At 41.0% G+C, this 27606-nt stretch overlaps 1 protein-coding gene across 2 annotated transcripts in view; it reads left to right on the top strand.

The window, feature by feature from the left end:
• Positions 1-5285: 5285 nt before the first annotated feature.
• SGCG (sarcoglycan gamma) overlaps positions 5286-27606 on the top strand; it is a 158987-nt gene continuing 136666 nt past the window's right edge. Inside the window, exon 1 of one of the 2 annotated variants that reach the window (XM_032260096.1) lies at positions 5286-5468. In XM_032260096.1, coding sequence (XP_032115987.1) covers positions 5415-5468 — 54 coding nt within the window. In that variant the 5' untranslated portion in view covers positions 5286-5414. The remainder of the gene's footprint in view (positions 5469-27606) is intronic. The other variant, XM_032260095.1, reaches the window with a different exon arrangement.

Here is a 27606-nt window from a genome sequence, read left to right as displayed (position 1 = left end):
CTTGCAAGTCAGGCTTACTGGTCTTTGATTCTGTGGGAGGCCCTTTAATTCTTAACCATGTTTTTTTTAAGTTCTTTGAACTTATTTAAAATAGATACTTTAAAGTCTCTGCTGAGTTTAACATCTCAAAAACCATTCCTACTGCCTGCTTTGTCTGCTGGATATGGGTTACACTTTACTGGTTTGTATGTTTGTATATGTGTTTGCATGTTTCATCATTTTTGGAAAACTGGATATTTTTCATAGTGTATCATAGAAACTCTGGATTCTAATTCCCTCCCCTCCATCCCCAGGGTTTGTGGTTTACTTGTTTAGTGATTTGGTTAGACTATTTCAGAGAATTTTATTTTCCCCTCTGCAGGCAGCTTGTTACAGGCAGTCACATGGTACAACCTTGGTGATGCATACAATATTCCTGACCCATACCGCTCCCCAAATCCCTGTGATGTTAGCCAAGTTTTCACTGATTGTGTCTCCCCCTGATCTCCCTGTTAAGCATCTGACTGATCTGTCTTTATTAGTATTACACCAGTTCTTAGCCTTTACTAATTCTTAGCTGATTGCTCTAATATTTTTGACAATACCTGGAACATAAACTGTTCCACAGTTGAATTTAATTACAGTCCAGCCTCCTTTTTTATGGGTAGTCTTTGAGACCTCCTGCAACTGTAGGAGGACTCCTTTTTGAGTATTTTTTCCTGGTTGTCTCTTGATTTTCTAGCTGGTCTACCATTTAGCTTTTTGCTATAGTGGAGGTAGCAGTCTTCTCTTAATTGCTTATTACCAAGATCGCCATTATTTTTCATAGTGAACTTCTCCCCATTTCTGTTTCAAATGAAATCAGCTATGAAGTTCTCTATTCTTAAAGTCTGCCTCTCCTCCTAGGAAGAAACTTTGTTCCACGGCTCCAGATCTGGTAGTGCAGACAACAGCCTGCTTCTCTCAGAGTGACATCCCTGCTTCATGAGCAGGACACTGAGTGGGATTAGTAGCCCTTGGTCTTTTCAGCTTGCCTCTCCCAATATGGAACTTCCGCTCCATGTGTTGGCTAAGGCGAGGGTAGTAGCTGTCCAGTATTCTGGACCTGACACAACTTGAATAGAACTTCCACCTTACAGTGGTGGCTGGGTAGTGGGTGGTTCGGTAAAGCCCCAGTCCTCCCACACACACTTTACTAGAATGGAGTTTACAAACATGCTTTGGTGGACTAGGTATGAAAATGATGGAGGCCACGCACCTCTGGAAAAAAAAAAAATCCTGGACTAATAACTGGGGTGGAAGGGGTCTATCTTCTTGGCCACACCTACCAAGAGTACAGTTTCCGTCACACTGAGCTGGGGGTGGGGACTGAGTGGTTAGTGGTTCAAATGCCACAAACTCATTATTTTTTACGAATATTTGTTAGATTTTATGAATAAAATATTTCTCCATTTGCTATATGCCCTTAGGATAATGCCAGAGGCTTTAAATAGTTGGGTTCAAAAATAAAAAAAAAATCTTCGGTAACCAAAACAGCATGGCATTGGTCTAAAAGTAGATACATATACCCATGGAACAGAATAGAAATCACAGAAATGAAACCAAATACTTATAACAAACGAGTATTCAACAAAACATACAGAAATGTAAATTGAGGAAGGCATACCCTGTTCAATAAATGGTGCTGGGAAAACTGGATCGCCACATATAGAAGAATAAAATTGGATCTCTCCTTCTCACCAACTACAAAAATCAACTCAAGTGGATCAAAAACTTAAAGCTAAGACCTGAAACCCTTTACAATTCTAGAAGAAAATGTAGGAAAAACTCTTCTGGACATTGGCCCAAGGAAAGAATTTATAACTGAGACCCCAAAAGCAAAGGCGGAAAAAACAAAAATAAATACGTGGACCTCATTAAAGTAAATGATTCTGCACCACAAAAGAAATAATCATCAGAGTAAACAGACAACCCACAAAGCGGGAGAAAATATTTGCAAATTAGGACTGACAAAGGACATTAGCCCAGAATCTATGAGAAACCAAAACTAATAAACGAGGGGAAAAAATTCCATGTAAAAGCGGGAAAATGACATGAATAGACATTTCTAAAAAAAAAAAAAATGTACAAATGGCCAAAAATCATGAAAAAATGCTCAACATCACTAATCATGAGGGAATCGCAAATTAAAACCACAAATACCATCTTATCCCAGCAAAAGTAAGCATTACTAAAATGTCAAAAACCAACACATGTTGGTGTGGATGTGGTGAAAACGGAATGCTTACACACTGCTGATGGAAATGTATATTACAACCTCTTTGGAAAACAGTATGGTGATTTCTCAAAGAACTAAAAATAGATCTACCATTCAATCCAGCAATCCTACTACTGGGTATCTACCTCAAAGAAAAAGAAATCACCATATCAAAGAGATATTTGCACGCATATGCAAATATTGCAGCACAATTCACAACTGCAACCATATGGAACTAACCTAAGTAGCCATCAACTGATGAGTGATAAAGAAAATGTGGTATTTTTACACCATGGAATACTACTCAGCCATAAAAAAAGGACAAAATAATGTCTTTTGCAGCAACTTGGATGGAGCTGGAGGCCATTATTTTAAGTGAAGCCACTCAGGAATGAAAAAGCAAGTACTGTATGTTCTCACTCATAAGTGGGAGCTAAGCTATGGGTGTGCAAAGGCATACAGAGTGATAGAATGGACACTGGAGACTCAGAAGCCAGAAAAAGGAGTGAGAGATAAAAACACTACATATTGTGTACAATGTATACTACTGGGTGAAGGGTGCTCTAAAATCTCAGACTTTACTAGCCTAAAATTCATCCATGGAACCAAAAACTATTCCTACCCCTAGGTCTACTGAAACTAAAAATTACGTTATCATTTAATTTTTAAAAATAAAGCTGAATACAGCTAAAAATAAATTTCAAAACAAAATAAAAATAGTTTTTATCAGGTAGAGACATTTCACTGGGGAGAGGATCTTCAGAGATGTGCAGTTCACTGTTCCAGTGCTTTTCATATTTATTCTTTAATACATCCATTTAAAATTTCTCTTTCTCTGTTTTACAATGTAAACAATATATTGGTAGTCACAGAAAATACACAATAAATTATAAATGCATATAATTCATAAATATACATGTATTGAGTTGCTGAAAATTATTTTTACTGGTAAGACATTCAGTCCAGTCTGGGGATGGTGTCCCTTGTCCATGTCTGGTTGTTTTCATTTACCACTTGGGATATTTTCAGTTTTTCATCAGGGGACTCATAAACTCTCTAGATCCCCACTGCGATCATCATCCCCAGCACAAACTGTTGCCAGTAGTTTCTTTCTAAGCCAACAAAGGAGAAGTTCTGGCTCTGAGATCATGTTTGTTTTGGCAATTAAAACACATTAGTAACTTTTGAATTCTTTGGCAGAAATATTAAACCGCAAAGTTTACTGATTAGTATGGACATTTTTAGAGCAACAATTCACAATATCTGTCATTTGCTGCCTGTGAAATATGTAGGAAATTATTAATGTATCCTTTATATTTCTATATACATCTTGTTTAACCTTTGCTTCTTGAAGGCAATATTTTTAGAAAACGATTATTGTTGTCTGTCATCTCGAAGACAGCGAAGTAACTACAGAAATATTGCACTGGACATTTCTGGAAAATTGGCTTTTCAAGTTTTTATTTTCATCTTTGCAAAAGTTTGCTTTTAAAAAGTATAATCTAGAAGTTGTAAACATTTCTGCCTTGCAGTTATCCATTCTGTTATGTAAAAACATTTTAAATGGTCCAACATCTGTATGTTTCTACTTAGTCCCAAATGTGGTACCAGATTTTTATTTAAAAAAAATCATAAAACACATCGGCATGATCCTTTGGGGAGTACATTTGAAAGTTTACCTCTTTAGCGCACTCAGCAAACGTTTTCGGATACCCATACCATTCACACGAAGCTGCTAAAACCAAGATGCTCCCCGTAATGCATGTGTCAACGAATAAATAAGTGATTGAAATACACAAGCACTAATTGGAAAACTGTATGTCATACAGAGAACCTCTTCAGGCCTTGAAAATGGAACGCAGTGAAGCGGCTTCCTTGTCCTGGATCGGCATTTGCTATCTGAGAGCCCGCCTGGAAGCGCTAACTCAAGGGCAGCGTTGCTGTCACCGCAGCCGAGCTCCTGCGCGCCCCTGCGGGTGCCTCCTAGCGGCGGACCGGGACCTAGCGTTGGGCGAGCGTCTAGGAGTCAACTGTGCTGAACGCCAGGGGTGCGCGGGGGGCGGCTGGGCGGCAAGACTTTTAAAGCCTCGCAGATGGAACCATTCCCCCTCTAAATCGCCACAGGTGCTCTTTCTGACAGTAAAGGACCTGGGTCAGAAGTGTAAAGATTGTGGTCCCACGCTCCAAGCCCAAGATGCGTTCGTTCAGCAGTAGTTGGGTTGGAAAGATGAAGGCGCCCAGCTTCTGCAGCGAAGGAGTCGGGTGGGAGCGAGAACTGTCCCTGTCAAGCCACCTGCGCGCAACAGCGAGGCGGGGAGCCTGAGGGTGGAGAGGCGGCGGGGCGGAGGTGCAACGTGGAGGGGCGCAAGGGTGCGTGGAAGGGTGCGGGAGGAGCGCGAGGTATGCAGGGAGGGAATCTTGGGGCGGCGCGAAGGAGGGGCGCTTGGAAGGGCGCGGCGTTTGGACACTGAGGGGCTCGCAGTGGGAGTGGAGGGGCCCCGGGAGGGAGTGGAGGGACTCCGGTAAGGAGTGGAGGGGTGCGGACGTGCTGAAGGGGCGCGAGTGGCTAGAACGGGAGAGACATGGAAAGTCGTGGAGGGGCGGGGCAGTCCCTGGAGGAACCGCTGAAGGGACGCGGGGAACGTCTGAAGGGGTGCTGTGTTGGAACTTGGAGGGGAGGGGGATGCTGGAGAGGCACACGCTGATGGACATGGAGGGGCACAGGAGGCGTGGAATGACGGGACCCGTCGCGGGAAGGACACAGAGGAACGTAACGCTGCTCTGGAGAGGCGCTTTCGGGCATCTAGAGGGGCGCGAGGTGCTGGGACTTGGCAGCGCCCGGGGCGGAGGGTTGCTCCGGGTCCAGCCTGGCGCGCTCTGGGGCCGTGAGCGGTGGGAGGTGACGCGCGTCCCGCCCGCGGCGCCCTGGGCTCGGCTGGGCGCAGGACTGCGCTGGCAGCGGTGCAGCAGCCCGGGTGAGTTCCTGGGGGATCCCCGGCCCCCGCCTCCCGCGCGCCCCGGCCAGCAGCACCCGGAGCCGGGACGGGGAAGTGGGCGCCCGCGGCTAGAGAAGCTGCTCCCCCGCCCTGCAGCAGAGTCCTCGCTGCGGTCGCCGAGGAAGGACGGAGCGGAGGCCCGCGCTGTCCGGGGAGAAACCTGTGGTGTCATCACGTCTGGAATGAAGGGAAATGCAGTGGCTGTTTGCGCTCCAGGACTCCAAGAAGTACAGCAGGTAAAGAGAATCACCACGGCCAGCCACTTCGCCCTCAGCTCGCCAGATTCCTGGGTCCCTCCTTCTCCTCCAGCGTCCTAAACTAATTCCCCTGTTGTTAGACATCCTTATGCCGCTTCCAGCCTGCCCCCCGGACTCCATCACAACCCGTGTCCTCTTTCTCCTCGCCTTCTCTGCCCCAGATGACAGCTTCCTTCCCCTGCGCGCCATCGTGGAGGCTCAGGGACAAGAGTGAAACGTAATTTAGACAGTTGGCCTTTCTTTGCCCAAATACTTCGCTAACTGGTCCGCACTCTGCAATGAGACTTAATAACTTCTTGTGTGCCTGTGTTTGGTGTGAGAGAATGAGAGTTAATTTGTTCTCTGCAAATGATTTTGCCAAAAACACTGCCCTGGGTGGTTTGCTGGGGAGTCTGTAATACTGAGGAAGCGGAGTGTCTGCAAAGTTGCATAGGGTTTACTCGGGGATTTTAGAGGGGAACTGAAGCACCTCGGGGCTCTGTCATCTTCAGTGGGATTATATGATAAATTGATGATCTTCACCACTGTTATACTCATTACCTCCATTCAGTACCGCTAATTAATGCTTACGTATTACTTACATGCTGTCACTTGGTTACATCAGAGTTAGCAAGTTGCTTGTTCTTGAATCATTACTGAGTATTCTGGTGTTTCTGAATGTTAGCGCAGTACCAGACAGTTGGTCTGTGAAACATCCACTCATCCAGTGATAATATTGTACAGGTGGATTTTATAATGCTGACACTCCATGTGTATCCAGAGTATTCATGTACTAATGCTCCTGGGTGTTCCTTTACGCAGGTAAATTGGTGTTTGTAAAGCAATGGAATCGTATTTACATTTTTCCATGCAAAGCTTTTGAATATGGGTCTTCCTATGCTTTTCTTCCTTTGATATGAACAGGCTATAAAGAAGCTGTAAAGAAGAGAGTGCACAATTGTATTCCGAAAGTGCACATAAGCTGAAATCTTGGTTTTCTGTTGATGGAATCTTTTCCTAACAGGTTCAGTGTCCCCAGTATTAAAACTTCCCTTCATGTCAGTATGCTTCCAAATTGACTAGCAAGCAGGCATCCATCCACATGTGTTAAAGTATTTTACAGCAGGCTGGGTGCGGTGGCTGACACCTGTAATCCCAGTACTTTAGGACGCCAAGGCAGGTGGATCACCTGAGGTCAGGAGTTCCAGACCAGCCTGGTCAACGAGATGAAACCCTCTCTCTACTAAAAATATAAAAAGGCAGGCACCTGTAGTTCCAGCTACTCAGGAGGCTGAGGCAGGAGAATCGCTTGAACCTGGGAGGCGGAGGTTGCAGTGAGCCAAGATCCTGCCACTGCACTCCAGCCTGGGCAACAGAGTAAGATTCCATCTCAAAAAAAAAAAAAAAAAAAAAAAAAAATCACAGTAAACTTTTAAAGTCATACAACAGACATATTTTCAAACATTTTACTTAAGTCCTCTGTTCTTTTCACCTTTAATGTTTTTGCTGAATCAAACAGACACAATATTTAGTGAATGTTACACATAAATAATTAACTTGTACGGTACGCTTACACCATACCTCACATGTGCAGAGGTGTCCTGTGTCATGACTAATCTGTCAGACAACTTTTCTTAAATCTCAGAGAAAAGATAGTGATAAATAGCACATTTAATAGATTCAAATGATTAGGACTACACAGCCTAGCTGGTCTACATAGCAGACTATAAAATCAATAAGCAAACTTTCACATTGTACAAATAATTTATTTGCATTTTAAAACTACTAAAACACCTCTTAGAGATAACAAAAATAATAATACACCTTTTTTTTTTTTTTTTTTTTTTTTTTTTTTTTTTGGTGAGGCAGAGTTTTGCTCTTTTTGCCCAGGCTGGAGTGCAATGGTGTGATCTTGGCTCACTGCAACCTCCGCCTCCCGGATTTAAGCCATTCTCTTACGTCAGCCTCCAAGTAGCTGGGATTACAGGCATCTGCCACCAAGCCTGGCTAATTTTTTGCATTTTTAGTAAAGATGGGGTTTCACCATGTTGGTCAACTGGTCTCGAATTTTAGATCGCAGGTGATGCACCCCCCTCGGCCTCCCAAAATGTTGGCATTACAGGCATCAGCCACCACTTGTGAGCCACCGCTCCTGGCCTATACTCCATTTTAAAAATAGCATTTTATTAATTGTGGGTTGGTAATATGTAAAATCATTTTTATTTAAATATGTATACACATATATACACACACTATATTACATTTTAATCAGCATCATTATGTTATCTTGGGAATTATTTTTTTCTTATTTTCAGACTCTCATTTGATGTTTACTACTTAACACTGTGTCCTCCTGTAATCTCAGCAAGTTGGGAGGCCGAGGCGGGTGGACCACTTGAGGTCAGGAGTTCAAAAGCAGCCTGGGCAACATGGTGAAACCCCGTCTCTACCAAAATTCAAAACATCCGGGTGTGGTGACAGGTGCCTGTAGTCCCAATGTCTCGGGAGGCTGGGGCAGGAGAATTGCTTGAACCTGGATGGCAGAGGTTGCAGTGAGCCAAGATCACGCCACTGCACTCCAGCCTGGGCAACAGAGCGAGACGCCATCTCAAAAATAAATAAATAAAGAATAAAAAATAAAGAATAAAAAAATAATAAATAAGGCTGTGTTCTATAAGAGACCCTTATTATACTGTGGGTAAAATACATAAGTATCTAGAGACATGGTTATAGTTAAACTAAAAAAGAATGATAATTTTATTTCTTATTCTAAAATTGTATTGTTAGAAAGTGATTTATATGGACGTGATAATAGTGGTACTTTAACTCATACTTAAGTGATGACGCCTTATGCCTTTTTAAATGGCAATTTTCTTAAGTGTTCTGTAGTTAAACTTACATGAAGTAAACAAAATTGGTTGTGTGTCCATAGTGGTAACAATACAATATTTCCGTACACAGATCCCTGGTTAAAGTAAACTTGCAGATACATTTCTGAACGTGACATCTTCAAAATTAGGATATAAAATAACTACTTTAGTAACATGCATTTTCACATTTCATTTTGTTACGTATGAGGAAAATATATGTGCTGGAATAGCAAACAGCAGGAAAAGTAAGAACAGGGTAAAATCAGGCGTTCCAAGGTAATATAAGATCCTGGGGCCCTTTGAGAATCTGGTAATAGTTACAGATCTGCTGTCTAGAAAAATGTCTGGACCTAATAACTAATTTGGACTCAATTTCAATTAGGTGAATACCTAATTCAGACTTGGTTTGAAGAGGGGACCTAATTCTGGACCCCTGGCTGAGGTCACCTAAATTAAATCCCAGCATGGATGTGGGCTTGGTTGCTTAAGGCACAAAACCATGAGTCATTCCATGCTATCAAAGTATAGCTACATTAGTAATTAAATCATGAAAGCTGAACTGGAAAAGTAACAGGAATCAGATATTAATTTGTAAAAATACACTATTTTTTTGTCTAGTAGACTTTATTCAATATTTGCTGCTAAACTCTTTTTGTCAAAACTAAGATATAGTAAGTTACCTGAATAAGAAAAGGGGAAATTTTTAAATATAAAAAATTTATCTAAAATCATATTGAATTGAAGACAAAGGCCTAACACCAGATATCAAAAGTCTACAGCTATATACTAAAGTTATCCTTTTATAAGGAATGTTTATGGAAATCATGGACTTATTTGCTTGAAATTTCATGGATTGTGTTACACTTGGGGTTGCCTTGCATTTTAAAGGGGGGGTGGTGTACAGTTGCAAATGCCCCCTTTACCAAGAGCTGGTTGTATTCTTTGTCTCTCCTCTCCTGATAGGCCATGCTGTCCTGACAAGTGGCCTCAATGGGTAGCAGGAGTTTTCGTCTTCCTGTCTTTCTTCTTTAAGATTGTTGACTAGTTTGTTTATTTTTATTTATTCATTTATTTAATTTTGAGACAGAGTCTCGCTCTGTTGTTGCCCAGGCTGGAGTGCAATGGCACAATCTCAGCTCACTGCAACCTCTGCCTCCCGGGTTCAAACAATTCTCCTGCCTCAGCCTCCTGAGTAGCTGGGAGTGTGCCACCACACCCAGCTAATTTTTATATTTCTAGTAGAGACAGGTTTTACCATGTTGGCCAGGCTGGTCTAGAACTCCTGACCTCAGGTGATCCCACCTGCCTCAGCCTCCCAAAGTGCTGGGATTGCAGGCATGAGCCACCGGGCCAGGGCGACTCAGTTTGTTTATATCTCCCCTTAATCCAAAATGATTTGCCATAGATACTCAAAAAATTATTCTCCAGATAATTTAATTATCACAGGTACATGTAATAGCATTGTACTATTACCTCTGTCTTCCAGCACTTGCTCTGAAAAGAAAGATGCTCTGTTTACTGTGTTGATGGAACTCCTACTTTAAAGAGTCACTTTAAGTGTTTCATTTCATGTCACCTTCACACACACCCTGTGATTAGGACCCCATTCATCACAGAAGGAGACTGGGCCCAGAGAGGCTGCAATTCGCTAAGGTAGCTAAACTGCAGAGGAATAAAGGAATATCTGAGGCCAGGTCATTTATAAAGAAAAGAGGTTGACGTTGGCTCATGGTTCTACAGTCTGTACAGGAAGCATGGCACCAGCATCTGCTTCTGGTGAGGGCTCAGAAGGCTTCCGTTATGGTGGCAGGGAAATAGGAACTGGCCTGTGCAGAGATCATTTGGCAAGAGAGAGAAAGGTGTCCCTCTGCCACCCCATTACTTAAGCTTGACCCAGTCCCTCTCGAATTCCCTTAGGAAGCCATTCCACAGCTCCACCGCTCTCCTCCGGCCTCCTGCCAGCCCTGTTCCCGGCCACTCACAGCAGATGACCTCCCTGATACTCCAGAGGCACTCCGGTGGGAGCTGCTTTGCTCCTGCCATCCCCAGTGATACCCTCCATCTGGGCCAGCATGACCCTTTCCTCTTCAAGGCAGCCTGCTCCACACCCTTCCCCTTCCCATTTTCTCCTTCGACTACTCAGCCCTCTGCCTCTCCCGTGGCCCGCCCCTCCCCCAGCACGTTCTCCTGCACTTTCCCTTGAGCATAAGCTCAAGATTAGATGCCTAATTGAGGTTGATGTAAAAGAAGGGCTTTCTGAGAGAGACGGCAGCTACACTGACCACTTTACTAAAGACAGAAAATAGAAAAGTTAGTATCAGCCTAACAAGGAACTATTTAAATTAACCTTGTTTGGGGGCCTATGTGGATTTAATACTTGTAGAAAATGTTAATAACATGATTTCATCATCATGTTAAAACATTTGGGTGAAGAATATTTTCAGGCCATTTTTGAACAATGAAAGAGCGTAAACAAAATGGATATTGTAGCATTATCCTCAAGTTTGTCATTATGATATATATGAGATACAGCCAATAATAAATGCCTGAGATTTCCGGGGCTAGGTTTTGAACTACAAATATTGGGATGGATAAAAAAGAACAAAACCATGGGGAGAGAATGAACAGTGAAATTTTTAATACAAGTGATTCCCCATTCTAAAATATTCGTTTCAGCAGGAGCCAAACTTTTTCTTTTTTTTTTTTTTCGAGACACAGTGTCATTCTGTCACCCAGGCTGGGGTGCAGTGGCACTTTCTCTGCTCACTGCAACCTCCACCTCCCGTGTTCAAGCGATTCTGCTACCTCAGCCTCTCAAGTAGATGGGATTACAGGCACTTGCCACCACGTCCAGCTAATTTTTGTATTTTTAGTAGAGATAGGGTTTCACCATATTGGTCAGGCTCAGCTTCCCAAAGTGCTGGGATTGCAGGCATGAGCCACCGTGCCTAGCCTATTTCAAATTGTACTTGTTCATTGCTGGCACTTATTAAGCAGTCCATTTTTATATATACGTAAACTTTGTATCTTGCAACCCTGCTATAATTGCTCATTAGTTCTAGCAGTTCTGTTGTCTATTCTTTCTGATTTCCACATAGGCAATCCTGCCATTTGTAAACACAGTTTTGGCTCTTCCTTTCTAATCCATATGCCTTTTATTTCCTTTTCCTGTCCTATCACATTGCCTAGGACTTCCAGCACAATGTTGAGAAGGAATGGTGAGAGGGGCTTCCTTGCCTTGTTCCTGGTCTTAGTATAAAAGCTGTTCATTTCTCAACATGAAATATGATGTTAGTTGACGGTTTTTGTAGAAATTCTTTATCAAGTTGAGGAAGTTCTCCTCTATTTCTAGTTTGCTGAGAGTTTTTTTTGTTGTTTTCCTTTTTTTCTCTTTTTTTTTTTTTTGAGTTGGAGTTAAAGTCTTGTTGCCCAGGCTGGAGTGCAATGGTGTGATCTCAGCTCACTGCAGCCGCCACCTCCTGGGTTCAAGGGATTCTTCTGCCTCAGCTTCCCAAGTAACTAGGATTTCAGGTGCCTGCCACCACACCCAGGTAATTTTTTATTTTTTTAGTAGAGAGGGGGTTTCACCATGTTGGCCAGGCTGGTCTTGAATTCCTGACTTCAGGTAATCCACCTACCTTGGCCTCCCAAAGCACTGGGATTACAGGCATGAGCCACCACACCCAGCCCCCTTGTCCATTTTTTGATTGGATTACTGTATTTTTTTTCCTGTAGATTTGTTTGAGCTCCCTAGTTATTATGGTTATTATCCCTTGTCAGATGGGTAGTTTGCAAATATTTTCTTCCATTCTGCGGCTTCTTTTCACTTCGTTGATTACTTCCTTTGCTGTGCAGAAGCTTTTTAACTTGATGTGCCAGAAAAACCTTTTTTACCATTGTATTTAAATTTTTCTCCTAGTGATTCTATTTATTCTCTTAATAAACTTGTCACTACGGAAAATTGTTTTTTGTGTGTGTTTAAATATGAGGAATTTTCATACATACTGGCTGTTTCCCCTTGACTAGAATGTAAGCTGTAAGAAGACTCTAGAACAAGAGACCTCTTTTGTCCTGTTCATGGCAGTGTCCTCAGCCCTCGAACAGTGTTTGGCACCTAGCAGGTGCCACTGGAGCAAAAACAGCAGTAACAGCAGCAGTAACCCCAGCAGGGTCCTGGTGGCTTTGCCATGCAATTAACTCATATAACACAACATAACACATCTTCTCAGTACTGTCGGTAATTAACTGCATTACTGTAACCTCTGTATACAATAATGCACATTTCCATGCAGTTACCCAAAAATCTATCACTTTTCTGTTTTAAACAAGAGCTACATTTGACATCTATTCTAGAAGACAAACATTTTTTTTTAATCAGCAAAAGCCAGCTCACATATGTGACAGAGATAATCATTGATAACAATTATCTAAATAAAGCATAATTGACAGGCAGCTGCTCTTAATATGCACTCCATTGTGTTATTATCATATTTCACCAAATCTCAGATGCCCATTTTTCTCATATTTAATAGCTCTGAAATTGTGAGGCATATTACGATCAGTAATATGGTTTAATTTACATTGGAATTTCCTTTCTTAATGGCACAAAAGTAATGGTGTTCTTACAATCATCACTCTTAGATTTGACAAAATTCAGTATGTGAGAAAGTCAAGGACTCCTCCATGAAGTTTATTGAATAATATTTATATATATTTTTTAAAAACTTAAAACTGTCATCTTAAATTTTCCCACTAATCTTCTCTTGCAAAACCTAGTAATCCTTCTCTACCCTCATCTTTGACCCCCTTCCCACCCAGAGCACAGAACACTGAACAATCCTTCTCATTCATATGAGCCGACACTGAAGATGTGGATTTCCATAACCTACAAGTTCTGTTTGCATGACTAATGGCAGGGAGTCATTCCAATTTGCCTTCACCATCTCTCCACATTTTTTAACACTCCTTTCTACTTGGGGTCGCATTCCCCCTCATTCTTCCATTTGTCAGGAAGTAGTGAATTCCTACCACACCACCATCACACCGTGGAAGCAAAAAAGGCAACTTCTTAGATTATTGCATTGGTTGGCCTCAAACTTGTAGTGGATTCTTCGTGTTGCAAATGATCAAACACCAACTTTACAGTTTTGAACAACAAAGGCAATTTATTGACGGGCATAACTGAGAAGCACAAGACTGGGGCTGGCTTGGGCATGCCTTGATCCTTGGCTTCGGCGTGGCCATCAGTTTTTCTCCAGCCCTCAGCTCTGCTCTCTGCTGTGCTGGCTTGCTTGTGTGGCTGCTGACAAGCCCAGGCTTCAAGCACTATCAGATTCAGGGCAAGTGGAGAAGAAAGGCGTCTCTTTGGTGGCAGAAATAAAAGTAGTGGAATTTGCTCTGATTAAGCCTAATTGGCTTGGATTGAATCCTTCTAAAATAATCTCTGTGAACAAGAGAATGTCTGATTGACCTGGCCTGTCCTAAGTCACATCAAGTCCCGAAGAATCTAATGCTTGATACCAAACAGCTTTATTTCTTTCATGTTAAGGAACGGGGCTGCGTGGTATATTTAATGTACTTAGGCCCAAACCCTTCATTTCCTCCTTTAATTGGAATCCTTTCCTATGAAAACGAACGGACTTCGTGATCGTTAGCTTACTGAGGGAGTATACGCACATGAATTGCAATGATTTGAATTAAATGATGTAAGATGTCTGCTGGAGCCAACTGGCACAAATGGCAGAGAATCAGTGCAAAGAAAGTTTGGGTAGAAGTGGGAGTGACAATAAAGACATACGAGCTTGTCTATGTGTCCATGAAATGTCTCTGCTTATGAGTCTTTAAACACGAGGAGCTAACGCCCCCTGTATTGCTGCGTCTCCTCTTCCTGCTGTCGCCCTCTTCTGCTGTCTTTTCCCTCAGTTTCAGCATAATTGTCTTGCCACCACACTTGTGACCTCACGACACAGCATACTTGTTTTCATGGTGCCTCTAGTATCCAGGCACGTATTTTCAGAGGACAGAGATGTCTTGAGGGAACAGAATGGTGAAGACTTCTCAGTAGCTGGCGTGAGGATGAGCGGTGAGGAGCACAGGGACCCTGTGAAGTAACCAGAGAGAGGCAGTGCCAGGAGCAAGGCAAGTGCCGCTGCCTGGGAGTCCAGCTTCTGTGCCTTTCAGCCTACCACGGTGCCCCTAGTGTGGTCAAGCCTGCTGACCTGCGTGCATCATAGCAGAGGATGTTGTTGACCCATGATGTCTACTTGAAAGCTAAACTATAAAGAAAACCATGTAATTTGGCTTGATTGTATGAAAGTGCTATGCTGTGGTCTGCCTACGACAGTTAATTTCTAACTGAGCACATTCATGCTAAGATACAACATTAGGTCAAAATGTCTTTATCATATCAGGCATATTAAGATACTTTTATCATAAAGGCTACATGTATCATAATCTGTAATTCACATATCTTTTTTTTTTTTTTTGAGACTGAGTCTTCCTCTTGTTGCCCAGGCTGGAGTGCAGTGGTCCAATCTCAGCTCACTGCAATCTCTGCCTTCCCAGGTTCAAATGATTCTTCTGCCTCAGCTTCCGATATAGCTGGCATTACAGGCACCCACCACCATGCCTGACTAGTTTTTTTGTATTTTTAGTAGAGACAGGGCTTTTCACCATGTTGGCCAGACTGGTCTCAAACTCCTGACCTCAGGATCCGCCTGCCTCAGCCTCTAAAAGTGCTGGGATTACAGGCGTGAGCCACTGCACCCAGCCCACGTATCTTATTTTTTTTTTAAATAAATTCACTTTCAGCATTAAGGAATAATTGTATTAACAGCTAACCATTTAACATATGTTTATGACATGCCATATACCTTTTGTACATTATTCCACTTAATTATTTCATTAACCTTAAATGGGAGATAGTATTATCCGCAACATTAATAGGAGAAAATTGACCATTGAAGAAGATAGCTGACTTACTTAACATTACAAAACTATTAAATGAAGAAGGTAAATATAAAGCTCAGCTGACTTCAAACCCTGAGATTTTTGTTATCTCTAGAGAAAAACAGAGAACAGAAGATTCTGAAACTACCACCATGTAATGTTCATCAGAATCAGAGTACAGATTGTCAGCCAAGCTGTCAAACCAAAGGAGGCTGTAAGGAATCTGCATCTGACTTTTGGGGATCTAAGGCAGCAGTCCCCAACCTTTTTGGCAGCAGGAACTGGTTTTGTGGAAGACAATTTTTCCGTAGATGGAAGGCAGAGGGGATGGTTTCGGGATGTAACTTTTCCACATAAGATCATCAGGCAGAGCTGGGTGCAGCGGCTCATGCCTGTAATCCCAGAACTTTGGGAGGCTGAGGCGGGTGGATCAGCCTGGCCAAAATAGTGAAACCCTGTCTCTACTATAAATACAAAAAAATTAGCCGGGTGTGGTGGTGGGCACCTATAATCCCAGCTACTTGGGAGGCTGAGGTAGGAGAATCACATGAACCAGAGAGACGGAGGTTGCAGTGAGCCAAGATTGCACCCCCGCACTCCAGCCCAGCAACAGTGTGAGACTCTATCTGAAAAAAAAAAAAAAAAAAAAAAAAAAGGCCATGAGGACTTAGAGTCTCTTAAGATGTGTGCAGTCTAGATCCCTCTCATGAGTAGTTCACAGTAGGGTTTGCACTCCTATGAGACTCTAACACCTCTACTGATCTGACGTGTGGTAGAGCTCAGGCATTAACGCTTGCCCACCAGCCACTCACCTCCTGCTATGTGGCCACGTTCCTAACGGGCCACGGACCAGTCCAGTTCATAGCCCGGGGTTTGGGAACCCCTGATCTAAGAGACTGAGCCAAAGTCATCAACACTGAAGGTAAGATTCAAAACCAGTCCCTGGTGCCAGGGTTGAGGCCCATAACATGTAATTGAGAGGAATCAGTTTTCCTGTAGAGGGAAGCCTGCCTTTGGACTTGAATATCTGATACAAGTCATCTCCACCACCTCTTACTCATGGATTAACCTCGCCTTATCCATGTCTTCATTCTCTGACGCATTTGCAATGTTGCAATTGCAATATTGCCTGATTTTATGTCTGTGTTCTAGAGAACCTTTGAGGGAGGTGTCCAACAAGCCCGAAGGATATGTGGTTTTCTTTTTCTTTTTTTCTGTCTTCTTTTCAAGAAACAAAGTTGGTTTGTTTTAAGGTTTTGGTTGGTGATCTCCAAGTTTGTTTATGAATTAATAAAAAACATACCACTTAGGAAAGTGACTGACACGTATCTCAGTATGTGTTGACTTTTATACATTTATAAATTATATTCATGTATTATTATATTACTATTTTAAGTGTATTTAAAATATATACAAATATTAGAAAATTTAAATAAATTAATAATAATTATTTGTGCTGTTGGAGAATCGACTACCACTATGTCTCTTCCAAATACATTTAAGTTTTCCTTTATTTGCTTCCACAGCCCTTAGTTCATGTCTAAATTGTAATGCTAACCATGTTATTGAGTATGTAACCGTCTGCCTCCTCAGTGGGAAAGAAAACTACCTAAGTACAGAAAATGTATGGTTTAAAGTTGATGGTTTACTAATCATTTCATTAATTTAGCAAATAATTAATGAGTATCTAGAGACTAAGCAAATGTAGGTATCAAGACTCAGTCTCTGCCATCAGACTTAACATCAAGTGATGGATGACCAGGCTACAGACAAGCAACAGTCACTTGCTGAAGGCCAGGAGGAGGATGAAGGCGCTTAGGGGGACACCAGTCCTGCAAGAAAGGAGGGAGTGGGAGAAAAGGGTTAAAGAAAGACACATGTTGATACAGAAGAGCCCCCACTACGTAGTAGATGCTCAGCAAAGATAATGTGGTTGTTAAATGCTGATGTTAATTTTTTTTAGATTGATAGGATTGAGAAAAATCATACCTCTATTTACCGCCCACTTTCTGAACCAATTGAAAAACAGAGAAGAGAATGAGGCCAGTGAAGCGCCGTCAGTTTTTTGTTTGTTTGTTTTTGTCTGTTTGCAAATGGAGCTGTTAAAGAATACATCCTAGGTGCGCAGCAGTGGTGAACTGCTAAGGTTACATTCTGGACAAGGATCCCTCCACTCACCCCACAGGCAGCACTGGGAAATCATTGGTCTCCAAAGAGAAGAGTGCATCTTAAACGCTCAGGATGAAGGATCAATGCAAAAAGTGTCCTCTCTGCAGACATGAAGCCAGGTCCCTAAAGGAGGGAGGAGTCACACATGCAGGTCTGCTTTCTTACAGCAGCTCACAGATGAGGTGCATAAATCCACTTTTACTGGGAAGAAATTAGTAAAAATTGTAGAGAGAGTCCAGAAATGTTACTATAATGGAAGAAACCATCTCAGAGAAGGAGTGTTTCTTATATAAAATGAAGATTTCCACAAATTTTCAAAGGCCAACATCCTTTCAAAGTTCCTGGGCACAGATCACTCTATTCCTCTGTATCCAGACTTCTGATATTCTCTATTCAATTTTGCTGTTTTCCTCCAAATTTACTTTGTATCATCTGTTATTCTTTTCATAATTCCTACCATCATTTACTTTCTAGCCCTTCATCAGAAATTTCTGATCAAGGTAAAGAAATTTAGGAACATTCATGGAATATTACTTCAGTATTCTTACTTGATAATAACTAGTTTACAATATAGAACAAATACACTTAAGTTTTATAACTGCATGCTATCTTCTCTTTGATCACATCAGATATATAAAATTTCAGATGAATGTAAAAGGAAATAAATTGGGAAGAATATTAATTTTATCAAAATATAGGCACAGATACCTTTAAACAATAATATATCTTACTCAATGTAAGCTAGAAATGAAAATTAGGACAGAATTACCCTTCTCTGCAGGAACTCTTAATGATAGATGTCAGTGTAGCAAGGACTTCAAAGTTCAGTAGAAACTATTTCAATCCAGAATTCTATGCTAAATGAAATGATTATTAACCAATTTGAGAGCAGAATAGATACATTTTCAGACACCAAAGTCTCAGACAATCTGCTTCCCAACCTTCCTTTCTGAATAATTATTGAGGGTGCACTCCATCAAAGCAAGGGAGTGAATGAAAGCACATGAGTGAAGGTCCAGGGAACAATTACCACAGCTCGGGAGAACAATGACACCCACTCAAGGCCACAGCTGTGGGAGCCTCAACCAGCAGATGGGAACAGGAGGAGGGAGAGCCCGCATCACACCATACGGCAGAAAAAGGAGGTTATGTGCAATGCTCATGATGACCACAAGTTTGGCAGTAGCCTGAGGATGTGATCGAGGTAAAGAATGTAAGAAGTGAAAAGGAAGACAATTTAAAAAACAAGGGAGATAGAAGTTAGTCACACAAGAAAGTCATGATCCAACTATGACAGAAACTGTTTATATTAGAGAATGAAAGCAAGTACATTTCAAGACAAACAATGGAATGGATTCCATATGGTAGATTAAATTAATAAAAGTCAGGAGACAACTAAGAATGTCAAAGACATATTTCACACAATTTCTTCTTGTAACAAAGAGGAAAAAAATGGAATTCAGAAATTCCAACAATAAAAACTGTACAGGAAAGCCATAATGTCAAGATGAAGTAATTAAAATATTTGGAGGAATATTTTTTAAAGTAGATTCCATTTGGAACTGGTAATAGAAACTGAGTGGCACAGGGATTATGAAATCAGTATCTGTCTATGAAAAGAAGCATAATTATAAAAATGTGAACACTGATTGTTGCATTTTTATTTTTTTAATCAAGCTGGTCAAATCACAGGAGATGCCGTTATGGTTTCCAAACGGGATGGAATGGAATCAGCTTTGATCATGTAACAGTGCAGGTAAACTGGAAGAGGGCTGGAGACAGGAGTGGAGAGCACTGTGGGTACGGCTGGAGGAGGGAGCGCTGGCAGCACAGTGCACTCAGTTGAAGAGCACAAGAGTCAAGATACACTCTCTATAATTTTGAAACAAGAAATATTTAAGTAGACTGTGTGAAGTTGCCACGTTGAAGGCAGAAGGAGCTGAAAGAGGTGATAGAACTACGTAGGATAAAGGAGGAGAGCGCTGCAGGATGAAAACCTGTGTGAGCAAACCGGGTAGATAATGTCTAGAGTTAATACACTGAGACATAACAATGTAGGAGAACTAAAGGTAAGGGGTAAGTCACCCCAGACACATCGAGGTAAAGGCGTAGTGGGGAGAAGAAGGAGACAGCAGATGTTATTACAAGCCTTTTTGATTGATTTCCTCTTTACCATGCACAAGTTCTTTTTTTTTTTTTTTTGGAGACAGGGTCTCACTCTGTCACCCAGGCTGGAGTGCAATGGCGCAATCTTGGCTCACTGCAACCTCCATCTCTCGAGTTTAAGCGATTCTCCTGCCGCAGTCCCCCAAGTAGCTGGGATTACAGGCACACACCACCACACACGACTAATTTTTGTATTTTTAGTAGAGACAGGGTTTCACCATGTTGGCCAGGATGGTGACCTCGTGATCCACCTGCCTCAGCCTCCCAGAGTGGGATAACAGGCGTGAGCCACTGTGCCCAGCAAATAATTGTTTTTAATATATTTCCTGTGATTCTGATATGCACACATCACACTTTCATTCTCTGCCCAAAGAATCACTGCCCAAGAAGTCTATACTTGATGGAGTTGCAATATCTGTTTCTTTTTTTTGGGCTGTATGGGGGTTGACAGTTTTGTGATTTCTTTCTTTTTTTTTATTGTAGTTTAGGTTCTGGGGTACATGTGCAGATCATGTAGAGTTGTTGCATAGGTACATACATGGCAAGATGGTTTGCTGCCTACATACCCCATCATGTATATCTGGCATTTCTCCCCATTTTATCCCTCCCCACCTTCCCAACTCCCCACTGTCCCTCCCCCAGCCCCACCCCAACTGACCCCAGTGTGTGATGCTCCCCTCCCTGTGTCCATGTGTTCTCATTGTTCAACACCTGCCTATGAGTGAGAACATGCAGTGTTTGATTTTCTGTTCTTGTGTCAGTTTGCTGAGAATGATGGTTTCAAGATTCATCCATGTCCCTACAAAGGACATGGGCTTATTGTTTTTTTATGGCTGTGTAGTATTCCATGGTGTATATGTGCCACATTTTCTTTGTCCAGTCTATCATTGATGGGCATTTGGGTTGGTTCCAGGTCTTTGCTACTGTACACAGTTCCGAAATGAACATAGGTGTGTTTGTGCATGTGTCTTTATAATAGAATGATTTATAATCCTTTGGCTATATACCCAGTAATGGGATTGCTGGGTCAAATGGAATTTCTATTTCTGGGTCCTTGAGGAATCGCCACACTGTCTTCCACAATGATTGAACTAATTTATACTCCCACCAACAGTGTAAAAGTGTTGCTATTTCTGCACATCCTCTCCAGCATTTGCTGTCTCCAGATTTTTTAATGATCGCCATTCAAACTGGCATGAGATGATATCTCAATATGGTTTTGATTTGCATTTCTCTAATGACCAGTGATGATGAGCACTTTTATATATCTTTGTTGGCCTCATATATGTCTTCTTTTGCCCACTTTTAAATAGGTTTTTTTGTAAATCTGTTTTAGTCCTTTGTAGATTCTGGATATTAGCCCTTTGTCAGATGGGTAGATTGCAAATTTTTTTGCCGTTTCTGTTTGCCAGTTCACTCTAATGATTGTTTCTTTTGCTGTGCAGCAGCTCTGAAGTTTAATTAGATCCTGTATGCCTATTTTGGCTTTTGATCCCATTGCTTTTGATGTTTTAGTCCTGAAGTCCTTGCCTATGCCTATGTCCTGAATGGTTTTGCCTAGGTTTTCTTCTAGGGTTTTTGTACTATTAGGTCTTATGTTTAAATCTTTAATCCATTTGGAGTTAATTTTAGTGTAAAGTGTCAGGAAGGGGTCCAGTTTCAGCTTTCTGTACGTGGCTAGCCAGTTTTCCCAACACCGTTTATTAAACAGGGAATCGTTTCCCCATTGCTTGTTTTTGTCTGGTTTGTCAAAGATCAGATGGTTGTAGATATGTTGTGTTGCCTCCGAGACCTCTGTTCAGTTCCATTGGGCTATGTCTCTGTTTTGGTACCAGTACTATGTTGTTTTGATTACTGTAGCCTTTTAGTATGGTTTGAAGTCCTGCAGCATGATGCCTCCAGCTTTGTTCTTTTTGCTTAGGATTGTCTTGGCTATGCAGGCTCTCTTTTGGTTCCATATGAAGTTTAAAGTGGTTTTTTCCAGCTCTGTGAAGAAGGTCATTGGTAGCTTGATGGGGATAGCATTGACTCTATAAGTTACTTTGGGCAGTATGACCATTTTCATGATATTGATTCTTCCTAACCATGAGCATGGAATGTTTTTCCATCTGTTTGTGTCCTCTCCTATTTCCTTGAGCAGTGGTTTGTAGTTTTCCTTGAAGAGGTCCTTTACATCCTTTGTTAGTTGTATTCCTGGTATTTTATTCTCTTTTTAGCAATTATGAATGGGAGTTCGCTCTTGATTTGGCTCTCTGTTTGTCTGTTATTAATGTATAGGAATGCTTGTGATTTCTGCACATTGATTTTGTATCCTGAGACTTTACTGAAGTTGCTTATCAGTTTATGGTGATTTGGGGCTGAGATGATGGGGTCTTCTAAATATCCAATCATGTCATCTGCAAATAGAGACAATTTGACTTCCTCCTTTCCTAGTTGAATACCCTGTATTTCTTTTTCTTGCCTGATTGCTTTAGCTAGAACGTCCAATACTATATTGAATAGGAGTGGTGAGAGAGGGGATCTTTGTCTAGTGCCAGATTTCAAAGGGAATGCTTCCAGTTTTTGACTGTTCAGTATGATATTGGCTGTGGGTTTGTTGTAAATAAGTTTTATTATTTTGTGATATATTCCATTGATACCTAGGTTATTGAGGGTTTTTAGCATAAAGGGCTGTTGAATTTTGTCAGAGGCCCTCTCTGTATAAATAATCGTGTGTTTTTTGTCTTTGGTTCTGTTTATGTGATGGATTACATTTATAGGCTTGGTGTGTGTTGAACAAGCCTTGCATCCCTGGGATGAAACCTATTTGATTGTGATGAATAAGCTTTTTGATGTGCTGTTGCATTTGATTTGCCAGTATTTTATTGAAGATTTTTGCGTTGATGTTCAACATGGACATTGGCCTGAAGTTTTCTTTTTTAGTTGAGTCTCTGCCAGGTTTTGGTATCAGGATGATGTTGGTCTCATAAAATGAGTTAGGGAGGATTCCCTCTTTTTGTATTGTTTGGAATAGTTTCAGAAGGAATGGTACTAGCTTCTCTTTGTACGTCTGGTAGAATTTGACTGTAAACCCATCTGGACCTGGACTTTCTTTGATTGGTAGGCTATTAATTGCTGCCTCAACTTCAGCCCTTGTTATTGGTCTGTTCAGGGTTTCAACTTCTTCCTGGTTTAGTCTTGGGAGAGTGCAAGTGTCCAGGAATTTATCCATTTCTTCCAGATTTACTGGTTTGTGTGCAGAGAGTTGTTTGTAGTAATCTCTGATGGTAGTTTGCATGTCTGTGGAATTGGTGGTGATATCCCCTTTATCGTTTTTTATTGCATCTATTTGATTATTCTCTGTTTTCTTTTGTATTAGACTGGCTAGCAGTCTATTTTGTTGATCTTTTCCAAAAACCAGCTCCTGGATTTATTGATTTTTTGAAGGGTTTTTTGTGTCTCTATCTCCTTCAGTTCTGCTCTGATCTTAGTTATTTCTTGTCTTCTGCTAGCTTTTGAGTTTTTTGATCTTGCTTCTCTAGCTCTTTCAATTTCAATGATAGGGTGTTGATTTTAGATCTTTCCTTGTTTCTCATGTGGGCATTTATTGCTGTAAATTTCCCTCTAGACACTGCTTTAAATGTGTCCCAGAGATTCTGGTATATTTTGTCTTCGTTCTCATTGGTTTCAAAGAGCATCTTCATTTCTGCCTTCATTTCATTGTTTATCCAGTCAACTTTCAGGATCCAGTTGTTCAGTTTCCATGAAGTTGCATGGTTTTGACTTAGTTTCTTAATACTGATTTCCAATTTGATTGCACTGTGGTCTGAGGGACTATTTGTTATGATTTCCGTTCTTTTGCTTTTGCTCAGGAGTGATTTACTTCCAATTATGTGGTCGATTTTAAAGTAAATGCCATGTAGTACTGAGAAGAATGTATATTCTGTGGATTTGGGGTGGAGAGTTCTGTAGATGTCTATTGGGTTTACTTGGTCCAAATCTGTGTCCAAGTCCTGGATATCCTTGTTGATTGTCTGTCTTGTTGATCTGTCTAATATTGACAGTGGAGTGTTAAAGTCTCCCACTATTGTTGTGTGGGAGTCTAAGTCTCTTTGTAGGTCATTGAAAACTTGCTTTATGTATCTGGGTGCTCCTGTATTGCGTGCATATATATTTAGGATAGTTAGTGCTTTTTGTTGTACTGATCCTTTTACCATTATGTAATGCCCTTCTTTTGTCTCTTTTGATCTTTGTTGTTTAAAGTCTGTTTTATCAGAGACTATGATTGCAACCCCTGCTTTTTTTTTGCTCTCCATTTGCTTGGTAAATATTCTTTCATCCCTTTATTTTGAGTCTGTGTGTGTCTTTGCATGCAAGATGGGTCTCCTAAATACAGCACACCAATGGTTCTTGACTTTTTATCCAGTTTGCCAGTCTCTGTCTTTTGATTGGGGCACTTAGTCCATTTACATTTAACGTTAATATTGTTATGTATGAATTTGATCCTGCCATTTTGTTTCTGGTTGGATGTTTTGCCCTTTTGTTGGCACAGTTTCTTCATTGCATCCTTGGTCTTTACCATGTGGTTCTTTTTTGCAGTGGCTGGTACTGGTTGTTCCTTTCCATGTTGAGTGCTTCCTTCAGGAGCTCTTGTAAGACAGGTCTGGTGGTGATGAAATCTCTCAGCAATTGCTTGTCTGTAAAGGATTTTATTTCTCCTTCACTTATGAAGCTTAGTTTGGCTTGATATGAAATTCTGGGTTGAAAGTTCTTTTCTTTAAGGATGTTGAATATTGGCCCCCACTCTCTTCTGGCTTGTAGGGTTTCTGCAGAGAGATCTTCTGTGAGTCTGATGGGCTTCCCTTTGTGGGTAACTCGACCTTTCTCTCTACCTGCCCTTAGCATTTTCTCCTTCTTTCAACCCTGGTGAATCTGATGATTATGTGCCTTGGGATTGCTCTTCTTGAGGAATATCTTTGTGGCTTTCTCTGTATTTCCTGTATTTGAATGTTGACCTGCCTTGCTAGGTTGGAGAAGTTCTCCTGAATAATATCCTGAAGAGTGTTTTCCAGCTTGGATTCATTCTCCCTGACATCTTCCAGTACACAGATCAAATGTAAATTACGTTTTTTTCATGTAATCTCATATTTATGAGAGGCTTTGTTCATTTCTTTTCACTCTTTTTTCTCTTTTCTTACCTTCTCATTTTATTTCATTGAGTTGATCTTCAGTCTCTGATATCCTTTCATCTGCTTGATTGATTTGGCTGTTGAAACTTGTGTATGCTTTGCGAAGTTCTTGTGCTGTGTTTTTCAGCTCCATCAAGTCATTTTTGTTCTTCTCTAAGCTAGTTATTCTAGTTAGCATCTTTTTAACCTTTTTTCAAAGTTTTTAATTTCTTTGCATTGGGTTAGAACATGTTCCTTTAGCTCAGAGAAGTTTATCACCCATCTTCTGAAGCCTGCTTCTGCCAATTCGTCAAATTCATTCTCCATCCTGTTTTGCTCCCTTGCTGGTAAGGAGTTGTATTCTCTGGGTGGGGGCAAGGCATTCTGGTCTTTGATGATTTCATCTTTTTGCACTGATTTCTTCCCATCTTCTTGGATTTATCTAGCTTTGATTTCGGGTAGCTGCTTGGGGAGGTGGCCTTTTCTTTGTCTGCCTGCAGAGGCACTGCTGGGCTGCTATGGATTCAGTGGAGCTACTGCATAGATTTCCTGTGACTTTTGTTTACTCGGGAAGATTATGCCCGCCTCTGCAATGGCAGCTGCCCTTCCCCCTGCTGAGCTTGGTCGTTCCTGGTCATGCTCTAACTGATGTGTTGGCTGTGATACTTTCAAGTGAGAGGGCTTCAGTCTGCTGGGCTTTGTGGAAGAGAGATCCTCCCTGGCTGTATGGCCTGATTCCCTGCTTTCAGTTCCCTTTCTTTCTGGGGGACAGGTAGCTCAGTCCTGCAGGCTTTTTCAGCATCAGCCAGTGCTTCCACCTAGATCTGTGCTGACAACCCCAGCACCACCAAAGTTGCTGCTCAGCCCTTTTCAGGTGGTTTGTGGGGGCTTTTCAGCCTGGTGAAGACCTCCTGTTCTGTGGGTTGCAGGGGGCTTGGGTGAAGCACAGTATCCCAATTGAAGTCCCAGAGGGTGAGAGCCCCCGGTCCTCCAGTCAATTGCATGCACCTCCTGGGTGGGGCAGTGCCCTGCCCTGCCTCAACTTGCCTTTTTTGGTTTATACCCACTGTCTGACCAGACCCACAAAATGAGCCTGGTACCTCATTTGGAACTGTGGAGGCCACTCGGCTTCTGTGTGTCTCTTGCTGGGAACTGCATTCCAGAGCTGCCTCAATTTGGCCGTCTTGGAAACCAGTATCTGCTTCTCACAAATTATTTGAAGTCATGTGCTCATGGAAAAATAGTTTTAGAATATTATGACCCAATTCAGTGATTGCCAGTGTATAACTCATAACACTATGAAATTTTAGATAGTATTCTATTTTCTTTTCTGAAATCTGAGTTTTCTTTTTCTTTTAGCCTTTTTTGTACCTCATTTCTCCAGCATCTCAAAGATTCTTTATTTATTACATGTCAATTTTCCCCCTCTATCTTCTCTTCGAACACTAAGTTCGATTTTTATAAGTATTGACTTCTAATTCCCCAAAGGTACCACAAAAAAATACATTTAGTAGTCTAATAACTGAATGTTTAATTGATATAACAATTTTACAGGAGATATTAATTATATTTGTTAAAATGTGTTCACTGGGTGATTCCTATTGATAGTCAAAGAATGTGAGTGAGAATCATCAAAGTAATTACAATCCAGATGAAAACTCTTAGTTTTTAGTTGAGTCCAAAATCATTTGATTACCTCATTTTGCTTATGTGAAAGGTCTATGGCCATCTGTTTTGAGGATTGTAACTTTAATTAAAGAGGCAAATAATTGACATAGTATTTCTAAAAGCTTTTAAAGTTTATTATTTACAAAATAATTTAATTTGCATTCACATTTAATTTGTCCCCAAAGGCATACTTTTATTACTGTTATACTGACCTCTTCTGGATACTTCCTATAATGTCATCCAGTTCCTATATTAGCTGAAGTTTTTAAGGTTACTGTACAGTATGGAATTAATATCATTTTTTTAAAAAACTAATAAGGCTGATGTAACTATTCAGTTTACTTCCTTGAAGGCTCATTCTATGTGGGAATTGAACAAAAAGTTTATGATCTAGTAGAGAGGATAGTATAAACAAGTAATGACAAAAATATAAGTTACTACAGTTGAGTTTAAAAGTACATATAGATCCAATATTTGCCTTATATATTCGAGTGCTTGGGTCTTGGGTGCATATATCTTTATAATTGCTGTGTTTTCTTGCCGAAAATGTTCCTTTATCATCATATAATGATCTTTTCTGTCTTTTTTTATAGTTTTTGACTCAATGTTTATTTTTTTCTGATACAAGTATAATTACCTCTGCTTGCTTATGGTTTCCATTTGCAGGGAATATCTTTTTCCATCTCTTCGCTTGTAGTATGCGTATCCTCAAAGGTGCAGTAAGTCTCTCGTGGGCAGCATACAGTTGGGTCTTTTCATCCTTTCAGCAACACAATACCTATTTACATGGAAAGTTATTGTTGATAAGTAAGGACTTATTCCTGCTATTTTATTAATTTTTTCCTGACTGTTTTGTAGATTCTTTGTTCCTTCCTTCCTCTCTTGTTTACCTTTGCGGTTTAGTGGTTTTCTGTGGTGCCACTACTGGGTATATATCCAAAGGAAATGAAATCCATATGTCAAAGAAATATCTGCATCCGCATGTTTATTTTAGCACTATTCACAATAGCCAAGATACGGAATCAACCTAAGTATCTAACAATGGATGAGTGAATAAAGAGAATGTGGTATCTATGCAGGATGTAATAGTATTCAGCCTTTAAAAAGAATAAAATCCTGTCATTTTTTAGAACATGGGTGAGCCTGAAGGACATCATGTTAAGTAAAATA

The sequence above is a fragment of the Sapajus apella genome, unplaced genomic scaffold, assembly GCF_009761245.1.
Source record: "Sapajus apella isolate SASKATOON/1434 unplaced genomic scaffold, GSC_monkey_1.0 scaffold114, whole genome shotgun sequence".
NCBI lineage: Eukaryota > Metazoa > Chordata > Mammalia > Primates > Cebidae > Sapajus > Sapajus apella.
Note: the sequence above shows the minus strand (reverse complement) of the source record. Positions and strands in the feature narration are given on the sequence as shown.